At 39.2% G+C, this 14,577-nt stretch overlaps 1 protein-coding gene across 1 annotated transcript; it reads right to left on the bottom strand.

Annotated features, from left to right (window-relative positions):
- Positions 1-940: 940 nt before the first annotated feature.
- On the bottom strand, positions 941-14,345 carry acadvl (acyl-CoA dehydrogenase very long chain). Its single transcript, XM_026331299.1, has 21 exons — positions 14,280-14,345; positions 13,906-13,993; positions 13,748-13,817; positions 12,595-12,666; positions 12,236-12,308; positions 12,059-12,123; positions 11,819-11,953; positions 11,538-11,682; positions 11,040-11,169; positions 10,774-10,899; positions 10,426-10,624; positions 8,846-8,950; positions 8,353-8,439; positions 7,993-8,055; positions 6,280-6,381; positions 5,576-5,673; positions 4,127-4,199; positions 3,846-3,918; positions 3,502-3,574; positions 3,203-3,278; positions 941-2,656 (listed from the first exon to the last, which is right to left on the bottom strand). Exons 2-21 carry the CDS (start codon positions 13,977-13,979, stop codon positions 2,519-2,521), a joined length of 1,977 nt encoding a protein of 658 aa, XP_026187084.1. The 5' UTR covers positions 13,980-13,993; positions 14,280-14,345; the 3' UTR covers positions 941-2,518.
- Positions 14,346-14,577: the final 232 nt, after the last annotated feature.

Consider the following 14,577-nt stretch of genomic DNA (forward strand, 5'->3'; position numbering starts at 1 on the left):
ACGTGTTGTGTAATTTGGAGAACGAACAGATTTATCAAAGGTTTTTCAGCATTGCTCTACGCTTAAATAATATTAGCTGCTTAAGTAATACAAGTGAGGAAATGTAGCTCATCTTAAAAAAGTGGAACTAACGAGTGTTGCTCTAACGTACCAGCCTTAAAGCTCAAAATAACATATCTCGCACTCATTTTTAGGAGGTGAAGTCGGCTCATGTAGTTAAGGAGATATGTTTTCATTGGTGAATTTTAGTGATGCTGTAGCAGTTTTTGTAAAACCAGGTTAGTTGTTTTCTTGTTTCCATTTTTTTTTAATAAGCCTTAGGGTCACATGTCACACAAACCCATGAAAAGTGCTATCCACCCCATCGTCAGATAAAGCTGCCTCTTAAACCAATACTTAGGCCTGAAAAACACTAGTTTTGTATAAGTGCTGTTGATTTCTGTTCAGTGTTTACTCAAAATCATTTATTGCCACACGCAAACTTCCATAATCAGTAGGGGCTGCCTACAAACAAACAAAAGACACTATTCCTGGCCAAGAGTGATACAGAGTTGCCAAGTTTGTCAGTTTCTCTTCAGTCAGGAGCACACATGATGGAGATTTCACACTTTAACCACAGACCTGTCTCACACCCAGAGCAAACACCTGATAAGTCACATTCTATATTGGAGGAGGAAGGAGTTCTTGTTTATTTCTGAGCAGCACTGAGGCCACAGCAGCCATGTGGCACCAAACCAACACATTTACTGGCACTACCCTAATGTGCTGCTTCCCTGGAAGAGCCCAGGCTGCAGAAGTGAAAACAACATAGCAGATAATAAATGCATCAGAAATAGGAAGTGGGTTCAGCCCCAGAACACTGCTTCAATGAATTGCTTTCCGCTGAGTTTAAATATTCTAATACCTCTTCTGTACAAAGAAAATGGCAGAACAAATAAGGTGAAGATTGAAGAGCTGCTTTATTTTATTTATCACAACAGAAGTGCATCGTTAATTCAGAAAGCTCAACACAGACCTGCACAAATGTTGTAACAGCTCAGACAATGAATGATTCCTTCATCACATGTATTCTTGGAGAACCTTCTGTGGTCTAACAGCAGCATTGTCACACTTCACAGATTATGTCATTTAAGTTTTATGGATTCTTTCAGACTAAATGGCACTAAACACATTTTTACCTGTCACTTAAGTCACATCATTGTATGTATACCAGAAATCGGAGTGGTAACAATTTCTAAAAATATCTTAAAAGCAGGTATAGAGACCAACTTTCTGGTTAGCGTGAATGATGTCTGCTACCTTTTGCTGAGAGAAACACTGCCATTAGTAAGGAGTAAAGAAGTTAACCTGCATGATTTCTGTGACTGAAGTCACGACAGGCACTTCAAACAGCATCTGTGGACCAGTTTCTAAGGCAAAGACTTTTCCTGTGAACTTAATTAACATGCAGAAATGCATTACATACTGTAAACACAACATCCTTATGTACAGTAAATTTAAATGTTATGTGGGTGACACCCTCAAAGGCAAAAACCGTCCTTTAAAAATATGCGGATAAATTAAATAGTTTAAAACATAGTTAACTGGCCTCTTATCTGAAAAGTTGCATTGCTGTTGCTGTATTTATGTTTAAAACAAAAAGCACAATTTAATGTTTCAAGAGATTAAATGAGGTTGTTCAGCAAGCCACAGAGATAAAATCTGAGGTAAGAAGTCTAGTTCCTTGCACACACACGAGCAGGCAGTTCAATCCCCAGCTGCTCCTTCATGCCAAAACAAATCCCTTATTCAATTCATGTTCTATTAGTTTACTGTGATAAGTCAGTGACAAACAAATGTCAAGTACTACAGTATGTGACAGTGGAAGTCTGAAAAACAAAACATGGTGTTGAACAAATACAGTGGACGGGCTTAACAGTTAAAGTAACTGCTGAATGTTCCATTAGCAGGAAGTTACTAATGAAACAGAAGAAACAGCAAATTCTGTTTCTTTCAAAGGTCCTGCAGCAGAAAATGAACAATTGTTAAGGCTGGAAACAGCTAGACCCTCAAAGTTATATCCTTTGTTATGTAAAAAACACACAATTTGTTTTGTTGCTGCACTGAGAATTTTTATATTTAACTAACAAACTGCTTTAAACTGATTCAATATGGGATTTGAAGTCAAGAAGCAGGTTTGGATTTATTCTACCCTCCTTCACCTGGTCAATGTCCTTGGCCAAAATGCTGAATCCCAAACAGCTTGTGAGGGTGACACTATGTGGGGTCAGCACCTTGGGTGTCTGTCTGCATGGGTGAGTAAGAAGCAAACTGGACAATGCTACAGTACATCCCAGCAATGTCAATGCTGCCATTTACCACTGACGTATGCTGAAGTAATGATGGTAATTAACTAGTGAGAGAACCTGGAGTACATAAAAACGGAACCTAGTTAAGGACGCAGAAGTCTTGAGGGGGCGGGAAGAAAAAAAAAAAAAAAAAAAAAAAAAGGTGTCAAGATGCAGGAAGAGTGGCATGTTTAGAAACCCAGAGGGTGTGGAGACACCACCCCCCCGTTCTCCACCACAGCTGTAGAGATGGCCCGCAGATTTTTAAAGAGCTGTCTGGAGTCGCTGGAGCGCAGGGTTCTGATGTCACTCAAGACCCTGTCATAGGCCTGAGGAATAAAGGCAGCAATGTTTCATCTCCTTATCTGCTCTGTCTCAAGATCAGTTATCATGAGCATCTGTCTCAATAGTCTGGATAGTAACTTTAATAAATTGTTAGCTTCATTTTGTTCTTTAAACAACTCTTAGGATTTCTGCATTTCTAAACACATCAATTAGTTAATAAAACAATGTTTTAAAATCACAGATGTATCCATCCAACAATGATAAAACAAATTTAAAATTGTGTGCGATTCAACACAACGTCAGCAAAACTAATTCTCTCAAAACATTGTGACATTTGGCAGTTTGATTTTATGCTGACACTGTCACATATTGAGAAATTCTGACAGATATTTGGTCAAAAGACTGACTTAACATTTTTCACCATCTTCCCACATTATTGGCAGATTTAGTTCATATTATGAGGATCTCCACAGTGTATTAAACTAAAATAGATGCTAATAAAACTGGGGAATATATTGCAGAGTAATTATTTAGACATCTTAGACAGTGTCTCATGATGAAGGCATGTGTGGGTGTGAAGAGGCACCTACCTCCATACACCAGGTCTCACACAGCATCTTTTCGTGCTGAGCTGAGGCATGGCCCTGACTCAGAGAGCGGGAGGTCCTGCACACGAGAGGAAAAAGAAACTAGAAATGTCGCTTCTGACTGTGTAGGAGTATGTATGTGGAATAAAAGCAGAGCAGAGGACAGGAGTGGGAGTGTGCAACAAGAGAGGAAGAGAAAGTGCAAAACTGAGAAGGCGAATGGGCAGAGTGGTTGGTAAGACACACAAACAACAAAAACATCACTTTACAACGTTTACTGGGCTACTTGAATATTCATGTACCTGGACAGGACAACCACCATGGCGAAGATGTCAATGGCACAGTCCGCGACTCTCTTCAGGACAAACTGCTCATCTGAAAAGAGAAAGCTGCTTGAGTTGAATAGACCCTGTTACTCTAACACAAAGCAAACATTTCTAATGATAAAATGACTCCTGATTATTTACAGTAACCCAATGGGATACCACATATCATAACCTTATGTGGACAAATTCTTTTCTATTTCAGACCTTAGAGGGCAACAAAGCAGGAAGTAACGCCACCTCCAACAGAACAACACTTTGGGGATTTTCTCTGTAGATTTGTATTCAACACCAGGTTCTCTCTCACCTTCACACACACTTACCAATGATCTTCTTGCCATGTTTGATGAGCAGCTCCTCAATGACTGCTCCAAACTGTTCAATGGCTTTAACTGTCTACAAAACAACACACAATGGTCTGAGATACACAGAAATATGTGGACGACAGTGTGGAACAGCAGTTTAAGGCAACAAATCAGAAAAACCTCACAATAAACCAATTCAAAAAAAAAAAAAAAAAAAAAAAAAAAGACACCCACTCACTCGCCAAGCTGCCTTGGGTAAGCCCCTTACATAAACACCTAAAATGGAAACTATAACATACCAATTCACCACTCTGTGTCAGCTCAGGATGTACGCTTCCTTGCAGAGTCAGACCTGTGCCCAAACCTGCCTTCCTACAAAGGCCACAGAAGACAACTGTGTTAGATCAACAGAGCTGAGGAAGGATAGAAACTCACTCACTGGTTGAAGCCAAGAAGCCACAAATGACAACAGCAGCAAGCCTTACACACTGATCTGCTCAGCACCACAGTGCTCACAGACCAGCATTTAGTGATGCTCATATTATTTCCACTCGGACTCAGAGACAACCTTCCTGATGCCCAAAAAGTCACTTTTGAGTTGCAGATGCAAAATAAACCACACATGAACCATGCAACAGTGATGCGGTATACTGGCATTGCCTTAAAATGACCTTTTTCTCTTTTCAAAATGTATGTAACTCCAGTAATCAGTCATTAATCATGCCCTAGACAATTAAGACTTTAAAAAAAATATTAAAGTAAATAGAAAAGAAAAATGAGGTCTTGATCCTGACACCTTCAACTACAGTTCAAGATGAACAAAGTTTATTGTGCCTGAAAAAAGAGAAAGAACTGTAGACTGTACTGTAAAAATGTGACCTCACATGTAGAGAAACGTGCTCTGGTCCTTAAACAGGTGTTATTTCCTCAATCTGCAATTGCTAAATTTAAGAAGACAGAGTGAGGTGCAGACCTGTAAGAGCTTCAATTCAGGTCCATCAATATTAGGAAATGCCCAACTATTCTCCACCTCTCTTTACCAGCAGCAGACTCCACCCTTATGAAGGAAAGAGTCAGGTACATTTGGACTGTGCACTAGAGAAGAGCTTTGTGACATGTTTTAATTTTGACCGTAACATACAAGAGCTGAACATGTAAGACTACAGACTGGTGGTGTTCTGTGTGTTAATAACCCTATACATGCAACCCTGCTAATTCTGCAGTTCACTCAAGTGCTTTCAACAAAGTGATAAACTGCGGAGTGGGGAGGGGAAAGGAGACAGACACAAGGACAAACAAGCTGCATTAGGGAAATGAAAGCGGCACTCAAACAGATCCTGTGTCAGAAGTAAGTCAACGGCAAGAAGGTTTCAATCACATTAAAGTGATGAGGGCAGGAAATTGTAGTTCTGTGGTGGCTGTGTGTGTATGCTGGCAATGCACAAGCTAAAGTAAACAAACACTTCCACAAAGGTAGAACTGAATCTAAAATACATTCTGGATCAAACATTTTGTTTATAGCCCTGCTACTACGAGTTCATGAGCTAACAGACATTTCTGCTCTGTCCTGCTGCAACTTCAAAGTGACATACACATACACAGGATGGAAATGAAACAAGTCAATAAACTGCATCCACCGAATCACGTGCCTTGCAAAGGAAGTCCCCGTCTCCCACCATTAGGTACAGTAGTTTAAGCACTTCCTGCCCCCAGACAGTTAGTTGACAGAAAAGTGTTTGACACCCAACCTTTTGGCTCTCTTAGCGATTTCTCCTGCGAGCAGCCCAGCATTGCCGAGTGGGTTCTTCAGGGCTTTCTGTAAGCTCTTCAGTTGGTTACCGGCGTTCTGCAGGGAAGCACGAATGGTCATGACATGAATAAGACAACAGCTTAGAGGTCCATATAAGTCTACTTTGTGCTGACCTCGGCATGAACAGTTTTGGTTAATTCTTGTCAGGGTACTCAAAGAAACTGTCTGAAAAAGAGCAACATAGGTCCAGACATTTAACAGTTTATGTATAGAACATGCTATACAATCACCTCAAAATCTTTCATGTAGACTTGACTGTAGTAGGCGTGAGAAGTGTGAGATAACACACAATTCAGTGAAACATGGCTGCAATTTTCTCGACCATCAGATATAGCTGTTCAACAGCCACTTACTTTAACAAGTTTTTGACAAGGCACTGAGTGTTAGGAAACAGACAAAACCCAGATTCTTGATATCAAATTAAAGATTTTGATTCTCGAGCACCCATTTTAAACCTTCAAGACACTGATGCGCCATGCAGATCATATAGGAAGTACTGTTCAAGATTCAGACAGCGAACAGAAAACACTTCCCCCTCTACAAAACATCTGTACTTTTCCACACATACACACACACCATCAGATCAGCACAAACAAGAAACCCAGTAAAACAGAGGGTTCATTGTTTTGTTTTGTTTTTTACCTGGAAGCCATTGAGGGCCACAAAGAGCCTCAAGATGTCGTTGGTGCCCTCAAAGATTCTGAAAATTCTCAGATCCCTCATCACTCTTTCCATTCCAGCCTCCTGGGGAGATAAGTACAGAAAATGACAACCAAGACTCCTTACTTGACCTGAAGGCTGCCACCACCCTCTCCACTCCAGCACACTTACAGCATGCTAAATCCTCCAAAATACATTCACAATAATCACACACAACTCACAATTTTCTATTAAGAACTCACTGAATTTAATATTACTATTCCATACTGAAATTTACTTAACTGATTTCTTTGGTAAATCCACATGCCTGCATTAGCATACTGAGTAAAGTCAGGGAATCTGTCATCACCATTATGCACAGAAAGTTTGATTTGAGCTTCTCAAACACATGACAGTCATACTTCTGACTTTCTTACTGAAATGAAACAAATCCAAAATACACAGTAACCAGAAATAAAGTCGGTTGCACCAATGTTATTTCCCCTATTTGTTTCAGCTCATAGCCCACACCTCATTTCACAATTAACTTTTAGAAGCTATTGGCCGAAATTAGTATCTGCACAGTATGAGCACATTTTTGCAGCAAATTTTGAGATTTATTGTTCTGTTGATCTAAATTGCATTAAACTGTATGTTATTTTGTCTCTCCCATGTAGGCAAGTGATTGCAGTGTAAAGGTTACACTAAAGTTTTGTGCTTGTGTTGTTCCATAAGTGGGCATGCGTTCCACTATTGACATTGTGACAGAACAGCACGTCTCTGCCGTTCTGTGTCATCTGGTTTATTTTAAGCAGCACAATATTCTGTTCAGCTAGCTTGTTGCTTGTAGATTTTTTTTTTCTGCAGTTGAAAAAAAAAATTTTTTTAAAAATTGTGGTTTCTGCATTTTCTAAAACGTGAGTACGTGAGCTCCTTCAAATGCAGCAACTATATGACTCAATACCACACTGATGAACAGAGTATATGTGCCATATAGACTGTGGCTTCTCTTAGAAGCAAAGGTGTATTTAGCACTAAACCAACATATGTAGCAGTGGTTGTTTAAAGACAACATTGTTACTGCAGGCTGATGATATCAATACTGATGAGCAATTAAAATGTTGCTTCTCACCCATGTGCAGCCAGTGTTAAAAAAAAAAAAAAAAAAAAACTTAAATACAATGCCACTGCAGGCAAGCCTGGCACCACAATGTTTTTGCTGGCTCAGTATGCAATAAACACAAAATGATGTCATAAAGCAGGTAAAATATTTCCTTGCAATGTTCACTGGACGATTCAAAGACAACATACGAAGGTAAAACCAAAATAAATTAACTGCCTGCAAAGTGTTGGTGCAACGTTCATTTTTTTCTTGTGGGAATAAATACTGTATTCAAGTTATAGCAGCCTGCATGTTTGCCACCTTCTTCCCTGCCTGTGCACACGCACACAAAGAAAGTGGAGAACAACTCACTGAAGAACCATTCCATTGTGTTCAAGTCTAAAAGACCACAAGGTTAAAATTACTAAATTACTGGGTTCCAGGTTACTGGGGTCAAAACATAAATTAAACATAAATGTTTACTTTCCTAAACTGAACTAAGCTATTCTACACTAGGAAGTGTATAATAAATAGTAAAAAATATCTGAAGAATATATTTTTTTCATGGAGTGTCTCAATTGTCATCAGGTTTGTATCATGGTGGACTCACTCACCTTCATGTATCCCATTCCACCCATAACCTGAATACACTCATCAGTCACAGTCCACGCTGCTTCCTGTCACAAATTTAAAACAACGCAAATGAGCTTTTGCTCTGATAAATACACAGTCATCCTAACACAGTAAACAAACCTGGAGACATTACATCACAAATATTATGAAAGAGGGGCTGTGTTCTCCAAAGCACAAGAACGTGAAGGGAGCAATTAATTACCAAACCAAGGCTGCCTAATTACTATAATAGCTGGTAACAAAAAGGCAATTAAGGACAGCCAGCCAGGCATTAGAGTAACTATTAACACCTCTTGTATGCATGTTAAAAAACAAAACTGTTGTAGTACTCAAGTTCTTACAGCAGCAAAGATCTTGCTGATAGCAGCTTCGATCTGAAATTCAGTTGCTCCACTGTCCATGTTCCCGCAGATCATGTAGGCCATTGACTGGAGAGACAGGCGGCGGGGGGGGGGGGACAAAAAACAGAAGTAATGTCAGCATTAATTTATATCTTGTTCATCTGTGCTGCACTTAGTTTCAGTATCGGTGCACAACCATGCAAAAGCTACACACTATACAATTGAATTTAATGAGAATCTATGCTCAAAATACCTTTGCTAATTAAATTGTTTATAAGGCAGAAAATCATGAAAGACACATGCTTCACTTTGTATAAACCAGTCAGATAACACAATAAACAGTCTTGAAAATTAAGTATGCTGTTACACAAATGTTTTAGTGAAACAGGAAACAACTCTATGATCACAGATACTGGCAGCAGTTGGTCATTAGGAATATATGAGGTGAACATCAGACTGTTCAGGATGAAAATTCACTGCTCAGTCATCTGACCTCAGCGACATACTGCAGCATCGTCATGCGAGCTATCTTTTCCTGGATGACTCCATAGTTGTAGATCTTGTTCCCGAACTGGGTTCTGTTGGCTGCATGGTCAACCTGATGAAAAGACAAAAAAATAATCACTCACCCCCTAATTCAGAGTTGCAGGGAGGATATGTTGCATCACCACACAGTGTGATTTCTATAGCAGTCTTTGTGTTGAAATGTTGCCATCTAGTTTTTTGCAAATAAGCAGAAGTTGGGTGAGGCTGCCAATCAACACAGTAAGGAGTGAGACCACTTTGGGGAGTTGCAAATCTGGTGGCACTGAGGGAATAAGGTCAGTGTGACCACACAGCTGCTTTGACTATAAAAAGAAAAAAAGAAAAAAAAAAAAAAGCGACACAAAACCTAAATATGAACACCAGTGAATTATGTCATTTATACCCCCGTGTCAGAAAGAACATCCAGCGCACATACCATATCTCTCTAATCACCACATAAATGACTTTTCATGTTCGCACAATATCTCCTGTACACGTGCTTCTCACTAACCATGCAGTGGACAGGGATTTCCCTAATTTAAATTCTGTTCCAATTGCAATAAAGCACAAACAGCAGTGTAAGTCAGTTTCATCCTTAAGTTTCCTGACTGTTGTATTTGTAGCTTACTGAGATTTAAATTCCTACAGTCTACAGCAATACAGGATAAATACGTTTTTATAGGCCATGTAACTTAAGTGATAAGCTAAACTAATCCCAAGCAGAGAAGTAAATAACAGAGCAGGACTATAAGATGAGTAAAGACTTGTGCAGGCTGAATGTTGTACATTTCTAGTGTGAACACAGTAAGTGAGAAAGAATATGCTGATATTGTTGAGAATTTGCCACTTTTTGTTTTATATTTTTGTAAATTCAATATATTATGGTTTTGTACTGTTGGTTGAACAGGATAAGCAATCTGAAACAGTAACTTAAGGCTCTGCAAACCTTTGATAAGCATTTTTCACACTCGAATCAATCAAATTCTTATTACTACTCAAGCAACATCCTTGCACAAATGATCAAACGTATGAACACAAATTTACTTTGTGTGATTTACAGTACAGAAAGAATTGGCTTTGACTTAGTTATATTAACACAGATTTGTAACCAATGAATCATTAACAACATCTTAGTCACTTGCGTTACATTAAAAAAAATAAATAAATAATGCAACTGTGACTGCATTATTTTGTAAGACGGCGATAATGGCACAAAAAAATAAATCAATCTATGGCACATTTCAGTTTTGAATTTTCAGATTGATATTTTAGTGGTGTACACACAAAAAATTATTTAGTTGTTGCAGCATTTATAACCCTCAATAGGAAGGTGCATAGCAAAAGCAAGGCTTACAAGCACGAAATGGGGAATTTCCCATAAACCTACAACGAAGGAAATACATGATTAAAAATGTGGGTGTAACAGAATCAATGTGGTAGGATGGGAAACACGCCAGCACATACCGAGACATCAAAAGGCAAGTGTTTCTCTATCGGCTGTCAAATATCACATCACTTCCCTTCGACTTTTATGGTTCTAGTACTCACAGTTTTTGCAATGACTCCTTTCATGGTCCCGGAGAGTGCGGCCACCATGCCAAATCGCCCATTGTTCAAGATGTTCATGGCGACCTTGAAACCTTCGCCCACCTCTCCCAGCATACAGTCAGCTGGCACGCGAACATTATCGAAATACACCTCAGCTGTGTTAGATGCTTTGATGCCCATCTTCTTCTCTGGAGGGCCACTGTGAAAAACCAGATGGGACAAGGTTGATTTTAGAAATTTAAAAAGAAAACATTTATTAAAAAAAAAACAAAAAAAAAAAAAACCAAAACACCAAGACATAGCTCAAAAACATCAGAGCATGGTGATAAATAGTCTAAATCTGCTCACTTTGTCACTCCTCCAAAGCTCCTCTCCACGATGAAGGCTGTGATCTTATCCTTCATTTCCCCAGTCTTGGGATCCTTCATAGGTGTCTTGGCAAATACTGTGAAGATCTCAGCCAGGCCTCCATTGCTGACAGGAGAAAAATGTTATCACATTAGGGAAAAAACAATCAGCTTTTAGTCTTTACACTGTCACTGCACGTACAATGCTGCCTCCTTGTGGTTAAAGGAACAAACCACAGCTTATGTAGATTTCTAGTGTGTTCCCACCTGATCCAAATCTTGCTGCCATTGAGAGTGAAGTACTGTCCGCAGGGGGACAGAACAGCTGTGGACCTGATAGAGGCAGCATCAGAACCACTGGCTGGTTCAGTCAAGCAGAAGGCAGCTATATGCTCACCTGGAGGGATAAACACATGCAACACAAACCAAAAACTTCATAAAGGTTATACTAATTTTGTGCCACCTTTAAATCATGCTACTTCTCAGTTCATTTCAAATTGATTGTGGTGTTTCGATACTAGCCACAGAGCTACACGGACATGAAACAAAAACACAAAACCAAAACCACTGAACTGATGAAAACAAGCACTGTCAAAACCAGATGCATTTTTTTATTATTCATTTGTAACAAACACCTGCTTAACATACAAGAAAATGCCACAGGTCATCTTTAAAAATATTGTACAAACAGCTCAGGGGTTCAAAGAATAAAAAGAATCCAAATAAAGAAAATGACATCCTAACAACAAATGCTCATCTTCTTACCTGAGGCAAGCTTAGGCAGGTACTTCGCCTTCTGGGCTTCATTCCCAAACAGCAGAATGCCCTTAAAGCCAATGGACTGGTGTGCACCAAGAGTGATACCAACGCCCAGGTCATGACCTCCAACGATCTCTACCAGCCGGGCATACTGTGGGATGAAAAAAAAAAGATCACAAACTCAATATCTCATCTGTTTGCAGAGCTCTCTGACATATTGTATTACTGATTTACTAATGTGTGTGTATACACAGGAAATAGCCACAAATCTAGCCAAGCAGATATACCTGTGTGTTTGAAAGGCCGAGGCCACCTAGGTCAGCTGGCACCTGCAGGCCAAAGGCACCCATCTCCTTCAGGCCCTCCATGGTGTGATCCTCCACCTTCTCCAAGTTATCGTTCTTGGCAGGATCATTAACCTCCTGCTCAAAGAAGGCAGAAACAGAGGGTGAGGGTTGAGTATGATGGGAGTAAAGAAGTTGCATATCGGACAAATTTCTTCAAGACCACGAACAGGTTTGAAATACCTCGAAAAACTTGCTAACAGGCCCAACAAGCTCCCGAAGAAACTGCTCCTGCTCCTCATTTAGGACTACATCACAGACAAGACATTACACTACAACCTTTTTCCAGCTCTACAAGGCTTTTCAATGAAATGTTAGCAGTTTTAAAAAAGATAGAAAGGCAAATATCCTCTGATTTACCTGAGGGGAATGGAAACACTTGGGGAGTTGCAATCTGTCCCTTAAAAATGTTGACAGCAAATGATTTGGATTCCTGCAGAAAATAAAGTCAAACATAGTCACACTTGCTCACCACCACAGTACAGAGTAGCATATACATAAGTCCTCTTCTTCATAAAACCTTTACAAAGCAGATATTTAAACATCTTGCTACATCACGTTTACTAGCTGACATTTGCTTTTTTGGCCTGCTACTGCCACCTGCTGACTGGTGATACTCCAGAGGGTATCTTTAATTGTCAACATGTTACTTAGACTCATACAGTTGATGTGTACCAACTTACAAACTCTAGTAACATAACATAAGAGAATTAACATACATGAGCAACTGTCTTCTTTTCCACTTTAGTGACAACATTAGTGCCGACTGCTGCTGGCTTCTCCAGAACTGCCTAAAGAGTAAAACGAAGAGTAAAGAGATCAGAGAATGGCCTTGCAGAAACTTGAGTAAAAAAAAAAAAAAAAAAAAAAAACTTCAACAATAAAAGACAGTGTTTAAATACACCATGTAGCATTTTCATATTTAAACCAACATGTGGACAGAGATTTGTCCTGAAGTAAAAAACAAGGAACAGCTAGCAAAACAAAATTAAACAGGGGCAGGTTTTGCAAGTTTATTTTACTGTATAATTTGCTTGACTGATCCCTTAAATTTAGTTCTTGGGTTGTATTTCAGGGCTGTTCAACACAAACAGGTCTCTCACAGAAAGTATGATATTTCTATGCATTTCCCCCACCGCAATGTTTTTCTCTTGGATCATTTTCCAATTTATGTTCCAAATGAATCCAAACATATATACACGCTCTCTAAAACTCACAGACCTTAGCACCAAGTCGAACAATATACAATGTAACATACACATACAAAAAAAGACAACACATATAACAATGAAAATAAATCACATTAAAAACTGGAAAGGCAATATAAATATTATAATAAGAACAGGCAAAAACATGTCTAGACATAAATGAGACAACACAAACAAAAGAGGGAAAATGTTGGCTGCACAGCTCTAAATGCTAATAAACATGTAGTCCTTGAAAAGCATATGTGACGTGACATGACATGACATGTTTTATTCATCCCCATTGGAGAGAAATTCATGTTGTGATTCTGAAAGAATATTAACATCTTACAAAAATATATATATATACTTTGCTACCATTTCATGTTTTCACAACATAGATCTGAGCACCTGTAGCCTAACAATGAAAACACTTTCAGTTGTTTATCCCTGCAGCTAGCTGTCTGTCCTGGACAACTCCAGGGTCACCCACATTTCAGTGTCACCTTAATCATAGAGTCACGTGACCAGTGAACTTTCCCCTACTTCCCGGGACGCCAATATGATATCGGTCATGCGCTGCATTTTTGCAAACAAAAACAATAAACAGATTCTAAAATGTCATACAAACCACAGCATGCACACATATCACAGATTCAATCGGTATATTGATTATATCGACAGTTACCTGTGCAGCTTCGCTGGCGTACAGACGGGCGTGTTGCACAGCAATAGCAGCGCCGACCTGACGATGACCGCTGTAGCCCAGACAAGAAAAGACAAATGATTTCGACGGCTCTTCTTAAAACATGCTCAATAATGACTTTAACCATTAACGTCACCCACCCAGACAACAGCGGGGGGATTTTGAGTACGGTGCCGCACAGAGCTGGAGACTGGCTTAGTTTCCGAAGCAGCATGATTTGATGTTGTGCTGAAAGTTAAACACAATGACTTTACATTGCAACCAGCGGAGAAAACAGAAAACGATTAGTGTAATAATGACAAACAAGTGAGGTTAGTTAACAATCATCGTAGCCTTTAGTTCAATGCTAAAGTTAGCTGGCCAGCTAACTGCTAACATTCGCGACAGTCGTTGGCTTTGTAATTAAACCGGCTTTAGTTTAGTATTTGACACCCGAGCTAAAATATTTGTGCTCCTCTTTTTATGGAAAATGAAAAGCCTCCACCCCTATACAATTTATATTATAGCACGGTACCTGAGTCCAAGGAGCAGCCGACCGGTAACCCACTCAAGAGAAAAGCCTGAAATGTTTTGTCTCGTAACCCGGATATTTCGCCGCGGTGCTTCATGGGACATGGAGTTTTAATATCGACTACATAAACTATCTTCCAAGCAGCAGAAACCAATTAAATAAACACCAGAAAAGTAAATAGAAAACTAAAATTATATTTTAATATGTACAATAAAACTCAAAATTTAATTTAACAATTAAAAATCATGAACATCATAAATAAAAATTAATAAGTAGGCGATCTGCCATCTGGTTCATATCA

The sequence above is a fragment of the Mastacembelus armatus genome, chromosome 18 (genome assembly GCF_900324485.2).
Source record: "Mastacembelus armatus chromosome 18, fMasArm1.2, whole genome shotgun sequence".
In the NCBI taxonomy this organism is placed as follows: Eukaryota; Metazoa; Chordata; class Actinopteri; order Synbranchiformes; family Mastacembelidae; genus Mastacembelus; species Mastacembelus armatus.